This window comes from Plecotus auritus, assembly GCF_963455305.1.
Source record: "Plecotus auritus genome assembly, chromosome: 6".
In the NCBI taxonomy this organism is placed as follows: Eukaryota; Metazoa; Chordata; class Mammalia; order Chiroptera; family Vespertilionidae; genus Plecotus; species Plecotus auritus.
In genome coordinates this window covers 83,324,764-83,347,257 of record NC_137773.1, presented here as the reverse complement: position 1 = coordinate 83,347,257, position 22,494 = coordinate 83,324,764, and the positions used below count along the sequence as shown (strand labels likewise).

Below are 22,494 nucleotides of genomic sequence, written 5' to 3'. Positions count from 1 at the left end.
TGGCAGCTCCCGCCAACTTTGTTTTGTGAGGGCACTCTAAGGCTCTGGTGAACCAAAGCTGAATCGTTTTCCTTTGTTCCCAGCCCATGTCCAGCTACTCTCTCCTGGCTGAGAATTCCTATGTTAAAATGGTGAGTAATGCAGGCATTTCAGAGGCGCTGGTGGGTAGCTTGGGGTACCTTTGTATGGGAGGGGGAGGTGGCTGCACCATGGGGGGCATGAGTGACTCCAACTGTGTGTCCCCCATTGGCAGCCTCTCCATGGGAAGAACCCCACGTCACATGTGTGACAGCAAGGCCTGCTCACCGTGGGCGAGGTCAGGGGCAGATGGGATGGCAAGCTGTTCTTGAAGAAAGGACAGGAATAGCTAAATACTGCAGACAGAACGGAGATGAGGCTTTCAGTGAGGACTAGGAAGCATTCCTCCCCACTCTTCTGAGCTTATGGAATGCGTGTTGCGTTCCCTTGGGCCCCTGTGCTCCCACCACAACCACTCAGCCCAGCCTTGCTTTGCAGACATACGACATTCAGGGCAGCCTACAGAAGGACAGCCAGGTCACCGTGTTCATTGTACTGGAAAACCAGAGCAGCAGCTTCCTGAAGAGCATGGAGCTCAACGTGCTGGACTCACTCAACACCAAACTGGCCCGGCCAGAGGGCTCCTCTGTCCATGACGGCGTCCCCGTGCCTTTCCAGCTGCCTCCAGGTGAGCAATGGCTGACGTCCAGGGCTCAGTGGAGGCCAGGCATTCTCTCAGGCTTGAGCTCGTTCTTATCACACCTCCTTCCTTCAGTCCTAGGGATGCCCACTCACCTGCTTCCGGGGGGCTGGCTTCGTGCAGCTTCTCAGGCCAGCCTGCCTCTCTCTCCCTTCCCCCCTCACCAGGCATCTCCAACGAAGCTCAGTTTGTGTTCACCATCCAGAGTATCATCATGGCCCAGAAACTCAAGGGAACCCTGTCATTTATTGCTAAGGTATGCGGGGCCTAAGGTAGTGGAATGGCCTGCATTAACCCCACACCACTCCAAGCACACCCAGAACCCAGGGCTGGGTGTCCAGAGAGCAAGTGAGGCCCTGCATGGGAGCCACTCCCAGATTACCTGGATGCATCTGAGCTCGAAGACCCTGCCCCTTTCCCTAGTAATCCTGCTTCCACGCTCAAGGCCTGGTCCCCACTACCCACTCACCCTGCTCCAGAGCTCTCAGGCATAGTCCCCGCACCCCACTCATCCAGCCCCTCCTCCCTACTCACCCTGCACCCCTGCTCCCACAGAACGACGAGGGCTCTACCCATGAGAAGCTGGACTTCAAGTTGCACTTCAGCTGCACCTCATACTTGATCACGACTCCGTGCTACAGGTGCATGAGCCCACCTGCCTTCCCTTCCCACCTTCATCCCGAGTCCCATGGGGCAGTCAGAGTGGGTCCCACCCCACTTTACTGTTGTGTGAGGCTCTCTTTGTGCAGTTACCTCACGAAGTCCTCTGACCTAAGGTGTAAAAAGGCAGTAGGGTTGGGTGACCAGCTTGTAGGTAGTGCAGAAAGTCAGGCTCCTCTGCCATGTCAGCAGCTCAGGCCACATAACAAACACCATAGGCTAAGCAGCTCAAACAGCAAACATTGGTTCTCTCTCACAGCGTTGGAGGTTGGAATCCTAGATCATGGTGTTGGCAGGTTGATTTCTTCTGAGACCTCTGTCTTTGGCATGTAGACGCCATCTTCTTTGTGTCCTCACATGGTCGTCCCTCTGTCCTGATCTTCTTTTATAAGGACCCAGTTAATGTTGGATGAGGGCCCCCTAGTGATCCCCATCTCCCAATATAGTCACATTCTGAGGTCCTGGAGTTCGGGGCTTCAACATAGGAATTGGGCGGGGAAGACACAGTTTAGCCCATGATATCTTGTAAGACCCTTGGAGACCTCCCAAGTCATTGGCTCACAGGAGGGGTCCCACCTCCACAGCTGGAGGCTTTGTCTGCCTTGATGCTGTGGAGCCTGCCTATTACCAGCCTCCCTGTCCTATGTCTTTTCCACAGTGACGCCTTTGCCAAGTTGCTGGAGTCTGGGGACCTGAGCATGAGCTCAATCAAGGTTGATGGCATTAATATGTCCTTCCAGAACCTTTTGACAAAGATCTGCTTTCATCACCATTTTTCTGGTAAGAGATTTGATGGGACTGGTAGGCCGGAGTCTGCTAACACGTGGTTCTCACTCTGCTCCCCTCAGGGCCACATTGGCCTCACCCACTTACTCTGTTGCAGTTGTGGAGCGAGTGGACTCCTGCGCCTCCCTGTACAGCCGATCCATCCAGGGTCACCACGTCTGCCTCCTAGTGAAAAAGGTGAGCCTACATGAAGGCAGCCTGCTCACTCCTTGCCACCATGCCCCTCACACCATGTCTCTTCCCTCTAGTCCCTGCATACTCTCCTGTGTAACACATGGCTGAGTTCAGTCTGTGACTGCTCTGCTGTGGTCCATGGAGCCCATGTTCATGAGGACAGTTGGCCTTGCGTTTTCTGCTGGTTTTGGGCATCAGGGCACCCATGGCCTCATCACATGAGGTGGGGAGCTATTCTCCCCTCCTGCATTTCCTGGAAGAGGTTGTGTATAATTCATGTATTTCTTCCTTACACGTTTTGCAGAATCCACCAGGGAAACCATCCAGGCTTGGAGGTTTCTTTTTTGGGAGGTTTTTACCTACACATTCCTTTTATTTAATAGTCATAGGATCCTCAATTTCTCTATTTCCCCTTCAGGTGAGTGTTGGTAGTTTGTGGTTTTCAAGGAATTAGTTTGTTTCACCTAAGTTACCGAATTAATTGATGTGGGCAGAGTCATTTGTGGTCCTCTTGTTCTTAGAATGCCTGAGTGGTCAGTAGTAATTACTTTCCTTCAATTCTGTGTTAGCAGTTTGTGTCTTCTCTCATTTTTCTTGTTTTTTAAAAAATTTTCTTTATTGTTGAAATTATTACAGATGTCTCCTTTGGGTTTTTGTTTTTGTTTTTTTCCCATTGACCCCCTCCTCCCCACACTCTCCCCTCCCAAGCCTTCACCACACTATTGTCTGTGTTCTCATTTTCTTGGTTATCCTAGAGTTTATCAATTTTATTTATATATTTAAATTTTCAGTGAAGCTTTTAATGAAAATATAATGAAATAATAGATTCTCATCACTGTACATTAAGACTGCACACTTTTGAATGGAGAGATCAGTCATCAGTGAATTGCTTTTCTATGACACTTGAGGACTGCATACTTGCAGCTTTGACCTGAATTTATCTAACACTCAATTTCATTGATCTTTTCAAAGATCAATATAAAAACTTCAGGTGGAATATGGGTATGTCACCACCCTATCCATCCCTTGACCCTCCCTCTGTGAGCAGTTGTCGTATTGCACTTGCAGACATCAAAGGAGCCATTACATCACATTATACTTTGTTTTTGATCCTTGATAGATTTCAGAGAATTCGGGAGCAGAGTGTTTGTTGTGCTTTCCCATGTGTTGACCATTTCTATTGTTCTCATTCCTAATGTTCATGTCTTCTTCTGGCTCAGTCCCTTCTGTCTGAAGAACTTTGTTTTAGCAATTTTAAAAAAGAAATTTTTTATTGATTTCAGAGAAGAAAGGAAATGGAGAGATAGAAACATCAATGATGAGAGAGAATCATTGATCAGCTGCTTCCCACTGGGGATTAAGCCCACAACCTGGGCATGTTTCCTGACTGGGAATAAAACTTCGACCTCCTGGTCCATAGGTCAGCAATCAACCACTGACCCACACCAGCTGGGCTGTTTTAGCAATTCTTTTAGGACAGATCTGTTGGCTATAGATTCTCTCAGTTGTGCTTCAGCTGGTTATTCTTTACTAGAGGCCCGGTGCATGAAATTAGTGCACTCGAGGGCGGGGGTGGTGTTCTTCAGCCCAGCCTGCGCCCTCTCGCTGTCTGGGAGCCCTCAGGGGATGTCTGATAGCTTAGGGGAGTGAGCCTAAGCTGTCAGACATCCTTAGCACTGCTGCGGAGGCAGGACTGCCACCGCTGCTGCGCTCACCAGCTGTGAGCCCGGATTCTGGCTGAGCGGTGCTCCCCTTGTGGGAGCACACTGACCACCAGGGGGCAGCTTCTGCATTGAGCGTCTGCCCCCTGGTGGTCAGTGTGCATCATAGCTACTGGTCGTTCTGCTGTTCAGTCAATTTGCATATTAGCCTTTTATTATATAGGATTTCATCATTCCTCAGGGCTACCTTTGCTGCATATACAATTCTGCCTTCGCTAGTCTTTTCTCTTGGTACAATGCTCCTTAATTTACAATGGGTTATATCCTGAAAAACCCACCGTAAGTCGAAAATTCATTTGAGGCTCTGGCTGGGTATCTCAGTTGGTTAGAGCAACATACCAAGGTTGTAGGTTTGATCCCTGGTCAGGGCACATGCAAGAATCAACCATCACGGCCAGTGTCACTCAGTGGATAAAGCATAGGCCCCCACACCAAAGGTTTACAGGTTCAATTTCCAGTCAAGGGCACATACCTGGGTTGCAGGTTCAATCCCCAGCCACAGTCAAGGTGCATGAGAGAGGCAACCAATTGATGTGTCTCTCTCACATCGATGTTTCTCTACTCCCATCCTCTCTCCCTCCCTCCCACTCGCTCTGAATATATATATATATATATATATATATATATACACACACACACACACATATATACATACACACACACACACACACACACACACATATATATCAGTCAGTGGAAAAAAAATAATATTCTCAGGTGAGGATTAACAACAATAAAAAATCACCAATGGCCCTGGCTGGTGTGGCTCAGTTGGTTGGGCTTCATCCCATGCACAAAAAAGTTGCTGGTTCAATTCCTTGTCAGGGCACATACCTGGGTTGCGGGCTCAGTCCCCATTAGGGAGTGTGCAGTTGGCAGCTGATTGATGTTCTGCTCTCACATCTATGTTTCTCTCTCCCTCTTCCTTCCTCTCTCTCTAAAAAATCAGTAAAAATCAATTTTTTAGAATCAACTAATGTGCCCTAGCTGGTTTATCTCAGTGGATAGAGCATCGGCCTGTGGACTGAAGGGTCCCGGGTTCAATTCTGGTCAAGGGCACATGCCCAGGTTGTGGGCTCAATTCCCAGTAGGAGGCATGTAAGAGGCAGCCAATCAGTGATTCTCTCTCATCATTGATGTTTCTGTCTCTCTCTCTCTCACCCTTCCTCTCTGAAATCAAAAATATTTTTAAAAAATCAACTGATGAATGCATAAATAAGTGGAACAACAAATCGATGTTTCTTCTCTTCTCTTCTCTCTGTCTCTCTCTCTCTCTCAAAGTTAAAAAAAATTTTATTTGATACACCTAACCAGCGAACATCAGAACTTTGCCCAGCCTGCCTTATAGGTGTGCAGAACACAAGATCCAGAAAACGTTGTAACCAACACAGCATACTGGAATGTGTTGTTCTCTGTCATGATCATGGGGCCAACAGCCCAGCATCACAAGAGAAATTGTATTGCATACCACTAGCCAGGAAAAGATCCAGATTCAAAGTTTGGCATTAAAGTCTAAAAATTGTAAGTCAAGACTAACTATACTTTAAAAATATGCCATTTCCACTTGGAATCCATGGTTTCTGATGAGAAGTCGCACTCCTCTGTACCTTTATTCTTTATACTAGTAGCCCAGTGCACAAAATTCGTGCACATTAAAAGGGAATTAATTAGAGGAAATACGTTAAATTGCTATTTGCCTTTTCTCTATAATAGAAGTGTCAGAGATGAAAGAAAATTAGTAAAATGTATATGAAAATCTTCTTCCTATCAGAGTCTGGGGTGTGCTGCAGGACCCAGAGTCAAGTCCCCGCCCACTCACACACGCCTCAAAATCGTGCCAGACCCAGACCCAGCTGGCCCCACCCCCGTCAAGCCCCGCAGGGCGGGGGGCGCAGCCTCAGGTCCCCCAGCCCAGCACTGGGCCGGGGGTGCAGCCTCAGGTCCCCTGTCAAGCCCCACTGGATGGGGGGCGTGGCCTCAGGTCCCCTGGCCCCATGGTGGGGGGCGCGGCCTCAGGTCCCCCGGCCCCGGTGCGAGGGTGCGACGACCATTTGCATATTAGCTCTTTATTATATAGGCTTATATAGGATAGGATAGGGAGTGCAACTTTTTCTCTGGCTGTTCTCAAGATTTTTCTTTGTCTCCAGTTTCCAGCAGTTTATGATGTTTCTGGGCATTTAATTCTTTGGGTTTATCTGTTTGGGGTATATTGAACTTGGTGAATCTTTGCATTTATTTCTTTGTAAAATTTGGGGAGTTTTAGATATTATTAACTATTTCAGCACTGCATTTTTTTTTTATCATCTCCTTCTGGCAGCCCAGAGACCTGAACCCAGTCTTTCTGTTACCATTCTTAAAGTCTCTGAGGTTCTGTCTACCCCATGCTCCCTCAGTCCCTTGTGCTGTTCAGACTGTAGTATTTCTAATAACCTGTTGTCAAGTTCACTGACTCTTTTCTCTGCTGTTGAACCCATTCAGTGAGTTTTTTGATTATCACATTTCTGGTTTAATGTTTCTATGAGGTTTTTCTTTATATCTTCTATTTGTTTCCTGAGGTGCTCTGTTTTCTCTTTGTTTCAAGAGTGTTGTGATTGCTTCTGGGAGATTCCATAGCAGCCACTTCATCAGCTCTGTCAGATCCGTCTGACATCTGCTTCATCTCAGTGTGGGTGTTTTATCGATTCTTTCCCAGTGAGCTGAGATGCCCTGGTCTTTATATGCTGAGCAATTTGGGACTATATCCCAGATATTTTGAATATGCCAAGTCTGTGGGCCTTGTTTAAGTCCTGGGGAGAATGTTGATGCATAGGCTTCTACTGCAATTTTCACACCTTTGTCCTCCACAGCACGGAGCTGCCTCACATGCCCCCATACGTGGGGCCAGGGCTGGGTGGTGCTGTGTGTTCTCAGGGTCTGGTGTGTTGGCTCGTCAGGGTGAGGAACATGTGTGCTCACCTTCAGGCAGGTCCTCAGTTCATGAACAGTTTTGCAGGTCACTTTGCCCGAGCTCTATCAAGCTCTTCCCAGGGTTCTGATTCCAGTTGTGGGCCCCTGGCCACCACTGCAGGCCTCAGTCCGGTTCCACAGCTCCTCATTTGTTCTGATTTTGAAAGCACCCCCACATAGGGACAGATAGCATTTGGAAAAATCAAAAGTACAATACATGTACTCATGAGGCAGGATTTTCATGCATTTTTCAACATACTGGACTGCATTTTCCCTTTCTTAGGGTGAGAAGTCTGTATCGGTAGATGGGAAGTGCAGCGATGCCACACTGCTCAGCAACCTGCTGGAGGAGATGAAGGCTACATTGGCCAAGTGCTGACTGTTGTCACTGAGGCCACCACAGAGAGGATGTGAAGGAGAGACAGGTTCCAAATGCTAGTTTCTCCTTTGTCGCATGTACTTATTCAGCCCGGCATTAAGTCCACTGTCGTCACGGTTAGATATTGAGGTCATATGTTCACTGATTTCTCCTGTCATCTTTTTTACTTTGACTCTTCCCACTCTCTTTGGGGAGAAACCCTGTTCCAGTCCTCAAACCATCAGTGACTCCTGTAGCCGGGGTCAACTGCACATGGCCACAAGAACTGTTCAAGGAATGAGTGTGACCACTGTCCAAGCCAGGACTGGGTGGGCCCGGATGATGGGTGTTCAGTGGACAGGGCAGGGAGGCACGTCCTGCTTCTGTGAAGTCATCCAATCCCACTAGTCTCCCAAGTCCCCACCTGGGAGGTGAGAAATGGGCTGGCTGCTCACCACAGTGACATTCCCCTTTACACCTCATAGCCAGTCAGTTCTCTCTCACCAGGAAACATGGTGGGGAAATGGTCATGCAAGCCGTTGTCCATTGCATTGTGTCCCACTGCTGTGTTTGTGTGCCGGGTAGAGAATGGCAATGGAATGCAAGGCATAGGGGTGAGGGCTACAGTCTGGGTAGGGATTTATTCAGGACCCTTAACAAGAGCAGGGACTGGACATTGTTTTGTTTCCTTTTCAGTAAAATAGGTCTCGGTTGACATTGCTTGGGGTGAGGCACAGGGTTTGTCCTCCCATCATATCCACAGCTGCTGGGAAGGCCCAGGCCTGGGTTCCATGGTCCTGATGGTGAAGCACATGCGTCCTGGGGAGGTCGGGTCCCTTAATGCGCCTCATGGGCAGGGCAAGGGGACTCTGGCCCACCCCAGTGAGACTTTCCTCAGAGATGATGGTCCTCAATGATGTTTTAACTATCCTTTTGATGAAAACTGTCACTTTAGCATGTAATCTATTGCAGAATCCTGTGCAGTGATTCTAGAATCTCGAAATTGTATGATGTGTTATATAAGAATTTGCTATCAACATTCCCATGTAAAGGAGACATATCACGCTGCTGTCATGATTTTGTGTCAAGATGATCCAATAAACTTGCAAAATAGGCATTTACCTGTTGGCAGGGGTCATCCCCTGGTGGCAGGGGAGTTGTGGGGGTCTGTGAACATCCCTGAGTCGCTCAGAGTCAGATGGGGCTGTGGGACACCCTCATCCTCTTGGGAGTTGACATGCTCCCATGTGCCATCCAGGTCCCTGGACTGGGAGTAATAGGGTCCAACACCACACAGTGGCCATCACCGTCCCTTTCCCAGAAACCGCACTGGTAAGAGGGTGTGCTGGGTGAGTGGCGGGAGCTGATGCTAGAAGGAAAGCCCTGCTGGTGTTAATTCACCACATTGCCTCTGGCTTTTCCTGACAATGCATGGACAGGGATGACTCAAATCCGGTCAGGCTGGGTCTGTGGACAGAGAGCCTAAATCAATCACAACTTGAATCCCCTAGTGTAGGGAGGTAAAGATCAGCCCCACATTAAACCCCAGTTGGAGCACCAGTTGGGAGAAAGGCCTCACCAGTCCTGCCTCTACCACTGTTAGCCAGCAGACTCTTTCCACTTCTCAGTGGGGAAAAGTACATCATGTAGCATACCAACCCCTTACAAGGCCCTCGGGCTGGAAAGGCAGAGGCCAAGGTAGTAGACATAGCAGTAACGGAGTGACCAGTATCCTGGTTATCAGCCAGCCCTGTTCCTGGCACACACCTCTCCCTGTGTTTATTGAAGACATCCCATGACTCCATTATTTGACAGTCTATCCAAATACCGCCTGAGCCTTTCTCATGCTGTTTTGTTTAAATCCTACCGAATATACACACAGGTGAAAATGTGGCTAACATTCTGTCAGGGAAACTTCAGTAGGAAGCCATGCAAGGTGTGTGGGGCCCTCAAGAGTCCTGTGACTCAGCTCCCACTCTCCCCCTCCAGACGCAAGAACAAGAGGGAGCTGGATGAGGAAGTCAGGGAAGCAACACCCAGGCCGAGAAAGGAGTGCCTGCTCAGAACAGACAGGAAAGGTACCTCAGGGCAGCATTTCAGAGCCTCCCTCCTGTCTTGCAACAGCTGTACTGCCTGGATCACAATCCATGTGGAGTGTTTTCAGAAGCAGTGCTGTAGGGTTCCTTGGACAGGTTCAGTCCCACATGACCTGATGACCTGAGACCCATGATACACTCAAGCCAACCCTGTTTCACTAGACTGCAGTCTCACTTGAATCATCAGAACCATCTCACTCCCAGGCTCCTTTCCAGGTGAGCCTGCCCATGTATGCTCTGGCAAATCACAAATTGGTGTGGGGACCTGACCTTTGGACCCTGTGCCCATGACCAGATGTGTCTTGCCCAGGGACCCAGCCCATGCCTCACATGGTTTCTCCCTGCCCCTACAGGGACTGCTCCATGATGAGAAGTGTCAGGGACATTTAATCATATAGTTCTGATCCCACCTAGCATCTGTTGTATACAATCCATCCCCCTTCCCCTCCTCCCAGCCCTGGCCCTGCCTGGGCTCTGATGGGGTTGTGCAGGGACCCCAAGAGAGCAGCAAGCCTGCTCCAGAGTCAGGCTGGGACAGCCCAGCTGCTTCCTGGCCCCACATTGCAGCTGGGGTGGGTCCAGTGGGCCCAAAGGCTATCAGTGCTGTGTCAAGCACTCAGAAGCATTTTCCAGTGTCAGGTTGATGAAGTGTGGGGGCTCTAGACCCATGAAGCTTGGTGATACCAGGCTGCAGAGAGAAACAGGTGCCTCAGTACTTCTTTTCCCATCCCCACCTCAACCTAACTGGTAGGTGTTTGCTAGGGGCCTGGGCCTCTCCTCCCATTTAGGGCATGTGACAGGGTTGCAGACAGACCCTCAAAGTTTTGTCCCCACCCAACTCCCACCAGGCCAGGGCTTTGGAGAGGGGGAGCTCACCTTGTTGCCCTGTCTGAAAGACACAACTGGGCCCTGGTTAGCCCCGTGACCCCCAGGTCCCTCCACTGGGGTACATCCATCATGGGAGCGGGGGTTCCTCCTAGGTTCTAACCACAACCCTGCTACCCACTTGGGGCAGGGGCAAGACCAGACTGTGGGAAGGAACCCTTTAACCAAGATGATCTGGGGCACTGAGCACAGGGTCCAGGTCCTGCCTCCTGGTGGCTGCCCTCACATAGCCTACTGACTGATAAAACTCATGTTGGTTTGGAGAGGGGGGTCTTGTGCCAATTATTTCTACAACTCTCATGTAAAGGAGGAGGCACTGCACAGCTGTGTTCCACTGCACCGACAACCTGTGGGGACACGGTGTGGAGCCACTGTGGCCCTGAGTTCAGAGAGCCAGTTGTGCCCACCCCATCCTACCCACGTGATGAAAGGCAGGGAGGAGGAGGGACACATGGCCTGGACAGAGGCTCACTCACCACAGTGATGCTGACAATCAATGCGGCCTGTGCAGGGACAAGAGCATGGAGAGCACCTTCTTAGCAGGCCCTGCCTGTCCCTGACTCCAGCCCACCTTCTCAGGCCTGCCCAAGGCTTAGGGTTTGTCCATCAGTCACCTGGGGTGGCTCCTAGCCTGGAATGGAGTGACCACTGGACAGGGTGGCAGCAATACTCACCAGTGCCTCTGGGGGCCAGTTGGGGAAGGTTGCAGGGAGGAAGAGATGGGATTTATCTTTCAAGGGGCCCTGCTGGTGCCCACAGAATGAAAGGGTTCTTCTCAGGGAGATGCCCTCCTCCCGGATTTCTGTCTGGTCCCATGCTGGCCGCAGGCTCTGAGTTATAATGCCTGGATGCACTGACACCCTATCCACGTAACAACAGCCCCAGCTACACGCCTTGGCCCCGGGGCTCCCAGCCTATAAGGGGAGTAAAATACTCCTGTGGCCCTTGGTCCCCTAGGCCCTGGGAAGCACGCCCCTCCCTCAGCCCTCACTAGCTCACTTTCAACGGAGGCATTCTGGATGAGGTGCACCTGCTCCCAGAAGATGGCTTGAAGCTCCTTGGGGAAATACCCTGATGGGGGTTGGCAGGAGGAGGGAAGTCAGGTTTGAACGGTGGGCGGTCGGGGGTGTCCTAGGGCGGATGGGCCATCCCCTTATCCGGGAAATATATCTTCCCCTGGGACAGCTGTTCCATCTTCTGGTACACGGTGTTTGCCACTTGGTTCAGCTTTTCCCGGGCTAGGCACTGAAGGAGGGGTCCGGTGAGCGGCCCGGGCCGGGGTCTGCTTGGGCCGGGAACGCACTGATCGCGGGGATGGTCAGGTGCAGCGCCTTCATTATGTCCTGGCTCCAGTCAGTGAATAGCAGCCCAACACCTACCAGAACTTGAGGTTCATGTGATGGCGGGTGAAGAACTCCAAGAAGTTGCCATGACAGTGCAGGCAGTCGCGGGCCAGCGCGGCCTTCAGTTCCAGTCACAGCGGCAGGGACATGGCCTGACCATGCTCACCAACTGACCAACCGCACCTCCCGCGCCACGCCTCTCCACCACGCACCAACCAACGGCGCCCTCGGGCCCCGCGACGGAAAACTGAAGCCGCCACTCCCTGAAAGTCTCCACTCCCCAGATCGGCCCCACCCTCGGACCGCGACCCTTCTAGCGCCCACAGTCGGCGCAAGCTCCTCCTTCCTGGACGTTCCCTGCTCGAGGCCCCGCCCCGCATTCCCAGCACAGTGCAAGCTCCGCCCACAGGCTTCAACCGCAGGCACTAACGAATGGCATCACGGCTTCGGTTGCCAAGCAACATAGAGCGCGGTGTCGAGGTGCGCCCCCCTCTCGGTTGATACCTCGGCCCACCAGCTCCGCTTCCGGGGAGGCCTTAGTCTGTAGCGGAAGTAGATCCGGCCGGGCGGGGCCGAGGCAGGCTCTGCGCGGAGTTCCTCCTCGGCGGGAGGCGAGGTCCCAACTAGCGGGCAGCCGGGGACAGAAGACAGAGGACGGAGGCCAGCGCAGCCCGGCCGGTCGGCGTGAGGCGGCAGGTGGGTCCTCGGAGGGGGAACGCGGGCGGCGGACAGCCGAAGACCGCGAAGTGGCGAACGCAGGCGGCGGGAGTTCTGGTCAGGAGGGGCAAACGCGGGCGGCGGGAAGGGAGTAGCCGTGGTCTCTCGGTCGAATTCGTGGCTACAACTGTCAATTTGGGATCAACTCCGAGCCGTGTCACTTACTATCGCTAGGCTCCCGCCACTGGTTTGGGTCAATTCCGCAGGATTTCAGGGCTCCTAAACCTCGCGGAGTCGGCTTTTCAGGAGCGTGCTTCTTGCTTCCTGGTCCCGAGTCATTGAGCACTGGGCAAAGGCTGGGCGCGAGGTGTTGGCGGTGTCCGCACTGCCCATTGCGGGGACTTGGACTTCGCAGTTCCGTCTCTGCACTGGCTGGTGGGCTGGTATTTGTTTGAAATGACCACGTATTTTATAAGATGTCACTGAAAGGGGAAGAGGGGCGTGGTTGGAAAATACAGAAAGTCACAAAGCAGAAAATAAATCATGGGTGACCTACCACCCAGAGAGCCAGTATTAATTTCAGGGTAAGATTCTTCTGGTCATTTGAGGTTTAATTGGTATACAATGCACTGCACATATTTAAAGCACATAGGTAAATTTTGAGTATAATGTACATGCATTTTTGCATATTTCACAGCCCAGAGCCTGTCTGCACTATCTGGTTTTGGACTTGCTGGTGTTACACGTGGCCTCTGGGCAGCTGCTTTCTCATCCTTCCCTCACCCAATATAAAGGGGGTGCTTATAAGCCCATTTTACAGACTCAGTGCTGAGTGATGCCACTGGGCTGCAGACTCCCAAAGCCCTGAGCCCCTGTTCTCCACCCTTTGACATCTTAAAAAATGAGTGACCTTTTTTTTTCTTCTGTTAATCCTCATCTGAGGACATTTTTTCCATTGATTTTTAGAGAGAGGGAGAGAGAAAGAGGGAGAGAGAAACATCGATGTGAGAGAGACACATCAATTGGTCATTCGAACCCGAGACTGAGTATAGAGTGAGAACAGTAAGTGCAAGTCCTGGCTGCCCTGGCCCCAGGGCCTCCTCCTTCCCTTTTCCCTCTTCCCTCCTAAAAGGCACCCTTTGTGTCTTCACCCCAGATCCTGCTCCAGTAACTGTGTTTTTCCTCCCTGGGCCAAATCGACACCCATCTTAGACAGCACCTGTCCCATTGCTCCTTTCTTCTGACAACTGGATTTTCCTCTCTTTTAAAACCCTCTGGAGCCCTGGCCAGTGTGAGCATCAGCTGTGAAGCAAAGGGTGGAGGGTTCAATTTTCAGTCAAGGGCACATACCTGGGGTTACAGGTTCGATCCCCAGGTTGATCGGGGCGTGTGGGGGAGAAAGTAATGGATGTATTTTTTTTTTCTCTCTCTCTCTCCACTTTCTCCAAAAATCAATGGAAAAAATATCCTAGGGTGATGATTAACAAAAAAACCCTCTGGAGCTAAGCTGTCCAGGGCATCAGCCACTGGCCACGGGCAGCTAGTGAGCCCTCCAAACATGGCTGGATTAAACTGGGACCAGCTATTTGTGCAAGATGAGCACCAGATCACAGGGGCTCCTATGTTTTTAAAAGGCAGAATATCGCCTTAATATTTTCTGTATTCCTTAGGTGTTGAAATGATATTTGGTTACCCTTGTGTTAAATAGAATATATTATGACTATTGATTTTACCTGTTTCTTTTCATTTTCTTACTTTTCAATGTAGCTACTAAAATTTTGAAATTAACCATGGGTGTATATTATATTTCTAGTGCCTTCCATGGTGTTTATTCTTTCTGCAAATATATGTTCAACTCTGGCTTTCCTAGGCTTCGTGGTTTTTTGCTTCCTGTTTGTGGCTTTAATAACTTCTTCGTAGGGGTGAGCTACTTAAAGGACTTAGCCAAATGCTTGGTGTTTTTTAATTGGTGAATTAGTGTTAGCTATAATTTTTCTAATAGACTTATTTAGTTAGTTAGTTAGTTAGTTAGTTAATCCTCACCCAAGGATTTTTTTTTCCATTGATTTTTTTAAGAGAGAGTGGAAGGAAGGGGGAGAGACAAAGAGAAACATCAATATGAGAGAGACACATTGATTGGTTGCCTCCTGCACGCACCCCAAATGGGGCCAGCCAGGGATGGAGCCTGTAAACCGAGGTACGTGCCCTTGACCGGAATCGAACCAGAGACCCCGAGGACTGACACTCTAACTGCTGAGCCAAACCGGCTAAGGCTTAGTAGACTTTTAGAGCAGTTTTGGACTCATGGCATAACTGAGCAGAAGGCTCAGAGATTTCCCATTACCCTGTCCCCTCACATATGCACAGCCTCTCACACTGTCAACCTTCCTGACCAGAGAAGGGTATTTGTTACAAGGATGAACCTACACTGGCACACCACTATTACTCCAAGCCCATGGTTGACATAAGAGTTCATTCACTCTTTGTGTTGTACATTCTTTGGGTTGGGACAAATGTATAGTGACGTGTCCACCATGACATTGTTAGAGTATGGCACTGCCTTAAAAATCCTCTATGCCCCTCCCCTTATTCATCCCTCCCTCCCCCAACCCCTGGCCCCCACTAGACCTTTTAATGTCTATGTAGTTCTGCCTTTTCCAGAATGTCGTAGAGTTGGAATCGCAATGTCACCTTCTCAGACTGTATTCTTTCTCTTAGTCATGTGCATTTACAGTTCCTCATGTCTTTCATGGCTGGTAGCTTACTTTTTATTGGAACCTCCCTAAAGGAGAGAACATGTCTTTATCATTGCATTTCCTACAAAGCAGAGCTCAATGTTCTCCGTATCCCAGGCATCTCAAGTAACTGTGATCATCTGAAGTATAAGTAGTTCTCTCTCTCTCTCTCTCTCTCTCTCTCTCTCTCTCTCTCTCTCTCTCTCTCCAAAAGCTGTATTTTAGTCCCTCGGGATTCGTGGAAGTGCTAGTTCAGTTCCTGAACTTTTTAGACAATTGATATTCTGACAAATTTAAGCCAGGCTGTTTCTTCTGTGGAAATGCTCTTGCTCCGAGGCTGAGCTCTTACATTCATGGAAAAGTCAGCCATTAATTATCTTTTGAGAGTTGTTCTCACATCTCCAAAGCCTCATAAAATGGAGATTTAACAGAATCCCCCAGCAGCGTCTAGGAAGTTGGGTTTTTACTCTGGGAAGTTCCAGACGTGCCCCAGCTGGTGAGCTCTGTTTCTGATTTCCTGGAATTACGAAGTTCAGATAGTTTAAGCAGAAAAGGGGAATCTGGCTTCAGAAACTGGATTCTGGGAAAGACAAGGTAACTCCTGCGGCTGAGTCCCAAGTAAGACATTTGGGATGGGCACTCTGCGGGGAGCTATCCTGGACACTGTAGGGTGTTGAGCAGCATCCCTGGTCCCTACCCACTCAATGCCAGGAACACCCACATTGTGACAAACATAGATGTCCCCAGACATTTCCTGGGGCCCCCTGAGGGCAGGACCTCCCTGGGTGAGACCCACAGCTGTAGCTGACTTACTGGGAGCTCTTTACAGACACCCTTTCCCGCCCCCCCCTGCCCCTGCCCCAAGAGAGTGAAACCCTTGAGTGGATGGGCCTGGCCCTCAGTGGACAGCTCAGAGCTGTGACTCCTTCCCTCCATAGCCCCCTTTCTCTGAGGTCAGTGCACAGTCAAGTCCATATCTGAGGATCCCAATGTGAAAAGGAAGCATGGTCAACAATAAAGAATGATTTAAAAAAAAAAAAAAAGGGAAGCGTGAACAGCCAGTGATGGGCATAAGTGTGGATGGGCGTTCAGGGGACACTGTTTCATGTGTCCTGCCCTTCCTGACATGCCTCTGGTCAGTGAAGGTACATTGAAAGAGGTGTGGCTCCTAAGTGGACACATCAATGACCCATAACCTTTCTCACCTTCCTCTCTGTCCCCCAGGTGACATGGTTTTGTCAAACAATATATCTGTATTTGCCCCTATGGGAAACTGAAGCAGAAAGAGCTGGTCCATGCACACACCACACCCCTCTCTGTCTTTTTTTTTTTTTTTTCCTGTTTAATTCTTCCATAACCCCTCTCTGTCTTGATGGAAAGGCTGGGATGTAGGGACACCCAGTTCAGATCTCAGCCCACCTCCATGTGCTGTGAGTTCTTAGCTCTCAGCCCTGGGAAGGGTCCCTTCTGCCTCTTTCAGCTGCTTGGTGACTTACTGGCAGTCCTTTGTGCCTCTGGGCTTGTATCACCCATGTCTGCCTCTGTCATCACATGACCATCGTCTCTGTGTGTCTGTGTCCAAATCTCCCTCTTCTTATAAGAACATGTGTCCTTGCATTAGGGTCACTCTACTCTAGTGTGACCTCACCGTAACTAATTACACCCGCAAGACCCCATTTCCAAACAGGGTTTCATTCATAGTTACCAGGGATCAGGATTTGAACATGTCTTTTGGGGTAGTGGGAATGTTATGGAATTGGGAATGGTTGCATACTCTATGAGTTTACTAAAACCGTACATTGACTTGTATATTTTAAAAGGTTGGAATTGGCCCTAGCCAGTTTGGATCAGTGGGCACAGCATCAGCTTGTGGAATGAAGGGTCCCAGGTTCGATTCCAGTCAAGGGCATATGTTCGTGTTGTGGGCTCGATCCCCAGTGTGGGGCGTGCAGGAGGCAGCCAATCAATGTTTTTCTTTTTTTTTCTCTTTCTTCACAGAGGAAGGGAGAGGAGGAGAGAGATAGAAACATCAGTGATGAGTAGTCGTGGCCGAGTGGTTAAGGCAATGGACTAGAAACATCAGTGATGAGAGAGAATCATTGACTAGCTGCCTCCTGCACGCCTCCCACTGGGAAAGGAGCCCGCAGTCCAGGCATGTGCCCTGCTTGGGAATTGAACCGTGACCTCCTGCTTCATAGATCGCCAGTCAACCACTGAGCCATGCTGGTCGGGCCAATCAATGTTTCTATCTCTCTATCCCTCTCCTTTCCTCCCTCTCTAAACTCAATTTTTAAAAAACACATTTAAAAAAATAAAAATGAACATTAAGATGGTAGAAGACAATGCTGGGCACTGGCTTCTGTAATGGAACAGACCCTGGGCCGCAAGCATCTTCCAGCTAAACACTTGGACTGCTGGCCTGAACCTAGGGGCTGATCTCCCAGATTGGGGTCTGTCCTTCCAATCCCACCCCCACCACCAGGTTGGGGTAGTGTCCCTGAGGTGGTGGCAATGTCAGCAGCTGAGGCAGGATGTGGAGGCACCGGAAGGAAGTGGTGATGGGCTGGGCTTTGCTGCACCTCATGAGGCAAGGCCGTTGCTTGGAGGAACTGTTTTGTTTACAGGAAATAAAGTGGGGGTGGGGGTGTATTGAGTGGGGGATTTTGTCATCTTACCTTGTGTCACTCTAGAACAGCCGTGGGCAAACTATGGCCCGCGGGCTGGATCCGGCCGTTCAGCTGTTCTATCTGGCCCGCAGAGCCGAAAGAGCGGAGGAGGGTTCTCATGCTCTCCCCTCCGCTTCTTTACTTTGAATTTATATTAGTTCACACAAACACTCCATCCATGCTTTTGTTCCGGCCCTCCGGTCCATTGTGGCCCACGAGTCAAAAAGTTTGCCCACCCCTGCTCTAGAAGCTTCTAGGTGCCATACACATCTCATCTGTGGAAGAACCAGGGAGCCAGGAGAGCCCTGAGCATTGAATTCTGAGACGGTTCTCCCAACCCCTCCCCACGCCTGCACCCTTGGAGGGGTTCTAAAAATATCAAAGAGAAAGGCCCCGAGATGGTAATGGGGGCAGCAATGTGGATTGGTTCACAGCTGGCCACCCTTCAGGCATGGGATGTGTGTTTCTGATACAAAGTTGTTTATCTTTAATGGGAACTCTGCCCATCCAGGAACTTTTTCAGAAAATCGTTGCTTCCACTTAAAAAAAAAAAATCCTCCCACCTTCTGAGAAGAGTCAGAAAGGCGAGCAGGAGCCTCGCAAGCCCCTTTCACTGCCCTACCCCATCCTCCAGAGCTCTGTGCAATGGCATGACAGGATGTGGACAAAAGACAAAGTGGCCTTCCTGGGGCGGGGGCGGTGGGGGCAGTGGGGCCTCCACCTCCCTAAGGCTTGGCTAGGCAGGGGCTCCTCTCAGTGGTCCTGTCATTGCCCCTAAGGCTCCTGTGTTCCCAGGTCTCATGTCCCCAAGTGACGTTGTCAGTGGTTAAACTCCCAAAGCCATCGCCAAAGCGGCCCCAAAATAGAAGGTAGCAACTGGGCCCTGGTGGGTGCAGGTTTCTTTGGGTTGGGATTTCCATCAGGGTAGAAGGTTTGCTGCGGGATAAACAGGAACCTGGAATAGAGGCAGCTGCGGGGCTCGTGGCCTGGCTTGGCCAGCCCGCTCTGCTGGATGAGGGGTGTGGCACTCCACTTTGTCTTCTCATTACCAAGTGGGGCTGCCCTTGCTCCACATGGAGGGGTGTTGGGAGGCTGAAATAAGACCAAGGATGAGGAATGAGGAAGTGTCCCCATGGTGGCAGCAGGCAGCGGGCACAGGGAAGGTAGCTGGCGTTTTTGGGTGGCCCACAGGAGTTTCTGTACCTTGACTTGCCCCCAGAGTGGCCTGAGAACAACTTGGTTTGCAGATTCATTTCCTGGGCAGGTGTTCAAGCCGCTTGGGCAATTAGCAGTTATAGGTGGTACTGCAGGGTCCCCACCTGGTGTGTCCAGTGTACACGCCCATGGCATGGAGGGATCCCAGGATGTCCAGCCCTGAGGGATGCAGCTAATCTCTGAGACAAGGGTCAATGAAGTGGCCTCTTAATCAGAGCTTCCTGGAGGTGTCTGAGACTGGGCCCCATCCTGTCCTATGGTAGGAGAGAAGTGGGCAGGTGGAGTGTTTATGGTTGCCCATTTCCCTTATTAGAGGCACCACCTTCCCACCCTCCAGGCCCTGTACCCACAGGGCTGTGCCCACTCACCTAAACCAGGGATGGGTGCTGGTCTGCACTCTGTGCTGTCATTTTAGAGGTTTTGGGTGGGGGAGAGACCAGCCTCGAGGGTGCCTGGCACTGGATTTGGGATAAAACAAGTGGAAGCTGGGATAATGGATAATTGGTGAGTTATGAGACATGTGGCCCAGCAGAAAGAACCACAACTTCACTCATATCGTTCAGGGTTCAAGCTCAGGCTTCTCCTACCAGCTGCATGGCCTGAAACACTGACTTAGTAGCTAGTTAGTACTGAGTCAGTATCTTCTAATGTGGGGAGCCATCCCCCATCCACTTGTGATAACCCCCAGTTGTGATTACTGGTCAGGGCACAAATGGGCAATACCTGGGGACAACCACAGATGTCCCCAAATATTGCCCATTTGTGCCCTGACCAGGGATCGAACCCGCAACCTATGTATGTGCTCTGAATGGGAATCGAACCCACAACTTTTTTGGTGTAAAGGTTGACGCTCCAGCCGGGACTGGTTGTCTTTTTTTTTTTTTTTTTTTTTTTTTTTTTTGATTTTTTACAGAAAGGAAGGGAGAGGGATAGAGAGTTAGAAACATCGATGAGAGAGAAACATCGATCAGCTGCCTCCTGCACGCCCCCTACTGGGGATGTGCCCGCAACCAAGGTACATGCCCTTGACCGGAATCGAACCTGGGACCTTTCAGTCTGCAGGCTGACGCTCTATCCACTGAGCCAAACCAGTCAGGGCTGGTTGTCCTTTTTTTAAAAATATATATTTTTATTGATTTCAGAGAGGAAGGAAGAGGGAGAGATACAAACATCAATGATGAAAATCATTGATCAGTTGCCTCCTGCACACCCCACACTGGGGATTGAGCCCACAACCTGGGTATGTGCCCTGACCGGGAATCGAACCGTGACCTCCTGGGTCATAGGTTGATGTTCAATCACTGAGCCATACCGGCTGGGCTGGTTGTCCTTTTTTATCACAGCTGTCCTCGTGTGTGGGGGTAGTTTGCTTCCCTTTGCTCTGGGGTTTCTCCTGTCCTCTGGCCCTGTTGTCTTTGGTTGGCTCCTCCGTCCCCATGCTCAGCTTCTGTATTTTACATGGTTCAGGCCTAATGGTAGGGCCAGATTTCACCAATTATGTGAAATGACCTACACCAGGGTCTCTTTCCCCCCTACTGCTCCCCACCCCCACCCCTGGCACTGGGGCCAGGTCACACTCTGTCGGGGGCTATCTAGGCACTGTGGGTTGTTGAATAGCATCCCTGGCCCCTACCCATTCAATGCCAGGAGCACCCCCAGTGTGACAACCACAGATGTCCTCAGATATTGCTCAAGGTCCTCTAGGGGCAGGATGACCCAGGTGAGAATACTGGTTTAGGCATTTTTTATTATATATCTAGTATCTGGTGTTAAACTGAAGGCTTTTGGAAGACAGAGCCTGGCCTTCTGCCATGAAGTCTTTGTTGAGTGCATAGAGTACATAAGGGTGGTGCTGGCAGACTCTGCCCTGTTCCCTCTGACCCCTGCAATTGGAGAGACTGTAGTTGGCGGTGGTTCTGGAGAAATCTCTTGAAGACCAAGGCCCAGGAGCCCTCTGCCCTCAGAGACTCTTCCTGGGTCCGAGATGGGCAGGGCCAAGCCTGAAGGAGGCTGTCTGAACTCCAGGATGTGGCCTGAGCCATGACTCAGCTCTCTAAATTTTCTGAAATCCTCACCCTTAAGCCATCTTGTCATCTGAGTCACGTCACCTTGGCCCCAAGGATACAGTGTGTATGTACCAGCTCACTCTCTGGGCCCGGGAAGGACTAGACTTGACTTTGGCCTGCACCCTGCTGCACTGAGCTGGGTGCTGTGTTCAGAGTGGACGTGCACTTCCCTTTGGCTGAGCCTGGCCTTGGCCGTGCTGAGCTCCGTGGATCATACTCTGTTGGGGCTGTCCTGGGTCCTTGGGGTTGAGCAGCATCCCTGTAGAGGATGTGAGGTCCAATCCCCTTAGTTTGTGGTCATTTGCTACATGGTGTGCTGAGTCTTGAGGGTGGGCCACCAGACAAACCCAGCTGGCCACATGTCACAGAAATGAACTTCCACAAAAGAACATCCAGACTATAGAAGGATCTTATAAGAAATTTTCAGAGGTTTTTTGAGCCAAACTGAGGACATGCCTAGAAGCTAGTTTTCAAGGGATTGAGACAATGCTCCGGAGAATGGCAGTTTGCAGTTCTTTTTATGCATTTGGAATCAAAGGAGGACAATCAGGACGGTTACGTGAAATCGTTGGTGGGAGATTAAGGAGAAAGCTAAGTGGGAGATCCTAGGGTGGGGTAAAAGGTAAAATGAGACACGTGCTTCTTTTACATTGGAGGGTGCAGTATAGTTAACAGCCTTTACAGTGATAGGGATGGTATGTGGGCAACCAGATAACACTGAGGAGTACACTTGCTGGTGGGGGTGGTTACCCTCCTGGGGGCCTGGAAAAAAGATTGCTCTGACATTTCAAAGGTGTTAGCCTAGATGCACAAGAACAGTGGGCAGGGCTCACTTAACGTAAAGACTGACCTTTGCTAAGGAAACCTTGGGCCTGGGATGTGACCACCCTCCACAACCTGCCTGGGGCGGGGATCGATCAGATCATCTTCTATGGTTACTCTTGGTCACTGAGCTTTCCAGGCTGCCATATGGCCCCCAGGCTTGTCAGTTCTACTCTGTTGCCCCTTTTTTGTTCACACCACAATTTAAGCAAAGAAAAGGGGGCATTTACTATAACATTATAAATGATTATTTATTACCTCTCTCTGGTGAACTCCCAAAAGACCGCTCCTACCCTGCCAGCCCTATGGGCACCTGCCCTCCTTGTTTCCTCCACATGCACACTTCCAGGAGGGTGGGCCCACCTGGGCCTGCAGATGGAGACAAGGAGGCTGCAGGTTGGCTGGCGCCATCCTAATGGCAGAGTGATGGCCATATTGGGGGTGATGCAGTGACTACAGCCTGAGTGTGAGCAGGGCCTTTGGCTTCATGATCATTTCATCCTCTCACCTCTGAGAGGAGCTTGTTATTCTCCTCACATAACAGAGGAGGAGACTGAGCAAAGACAGGAGAAGGTGGACTGGGTAGGAGATTGAAGCCTTCATGGCAGGGGCGCCAGCTACAGCACCCATATCAAGGCCCTGACTC

General features: G+C 50.5%; 2 protein-coding genes across 3 annotated transcripts in view; one reads left to right on the top strand and one right to left on the bottom strand.

Moving 5' to 3' along the window:
• The window catches only part of AP3D1 (adaptor related protein complex 3 subunit delta 1), a 48,886-nt gene extending 40,406 nt beyond the window's left edge, over positions 1 to 8,480 (top strand). For both annotated transcript variants that reach the window (XM_080673743.1, XM_080673744.1), the window contains exons 26-32: positions 84 to 131; positions 517 to 706; positions 886 to 974; positions 1,274 to 1,359; positions 2,037 to 2,158; positions 2,262 to 2,341; positions 7,289 to 8,480. In XM_080673743.1, the coding sequence (XP_080529869.1) occupies positions 84 to 131; positions 517 to 706; positions 886 to 974; positions 1,274 to 1,359; positions 2,037 to 2,158; positions 2,262 to 2,341; positions 7,289 to 7,384 (711 nt within the window). In that variant the 3' untranslated portion in view covers positions 7,385 to 8,480. The remainder of the gene's footprint in view (positions 1 to 83; positions 132 to 516; positions 707 to 885; positions 975 to 1,273; positions 1,360 to 2,036; positions 2,159 to 2,261; positions 2,342 to 7,288) is intronic.
• A 1,576-nt stretch (positions 8,481 to 10,056) lies between these two features.
• IZUMO4 (IZUMO family member 4) lies at positions 10,057 to 12,737 on the bottom strand (the record flags this gene model as incomplete). Its single annotated transcript, XM_080675420.1, is given in 7 exon segments — positions 10,057 to 10,147; positions 10,336 to 10,348; positions 11,344 to 11,415; positions 11,502 to 11,582; positions 11,648 to 11,722; positions 11,725 to 11,806; positions 12,630 to 12,737. Coding segments are annotated over 7 exon segments (522 nt in total).
• Positions 12,738 to 22,494: the final 9,757 nt, after the last annotated feature.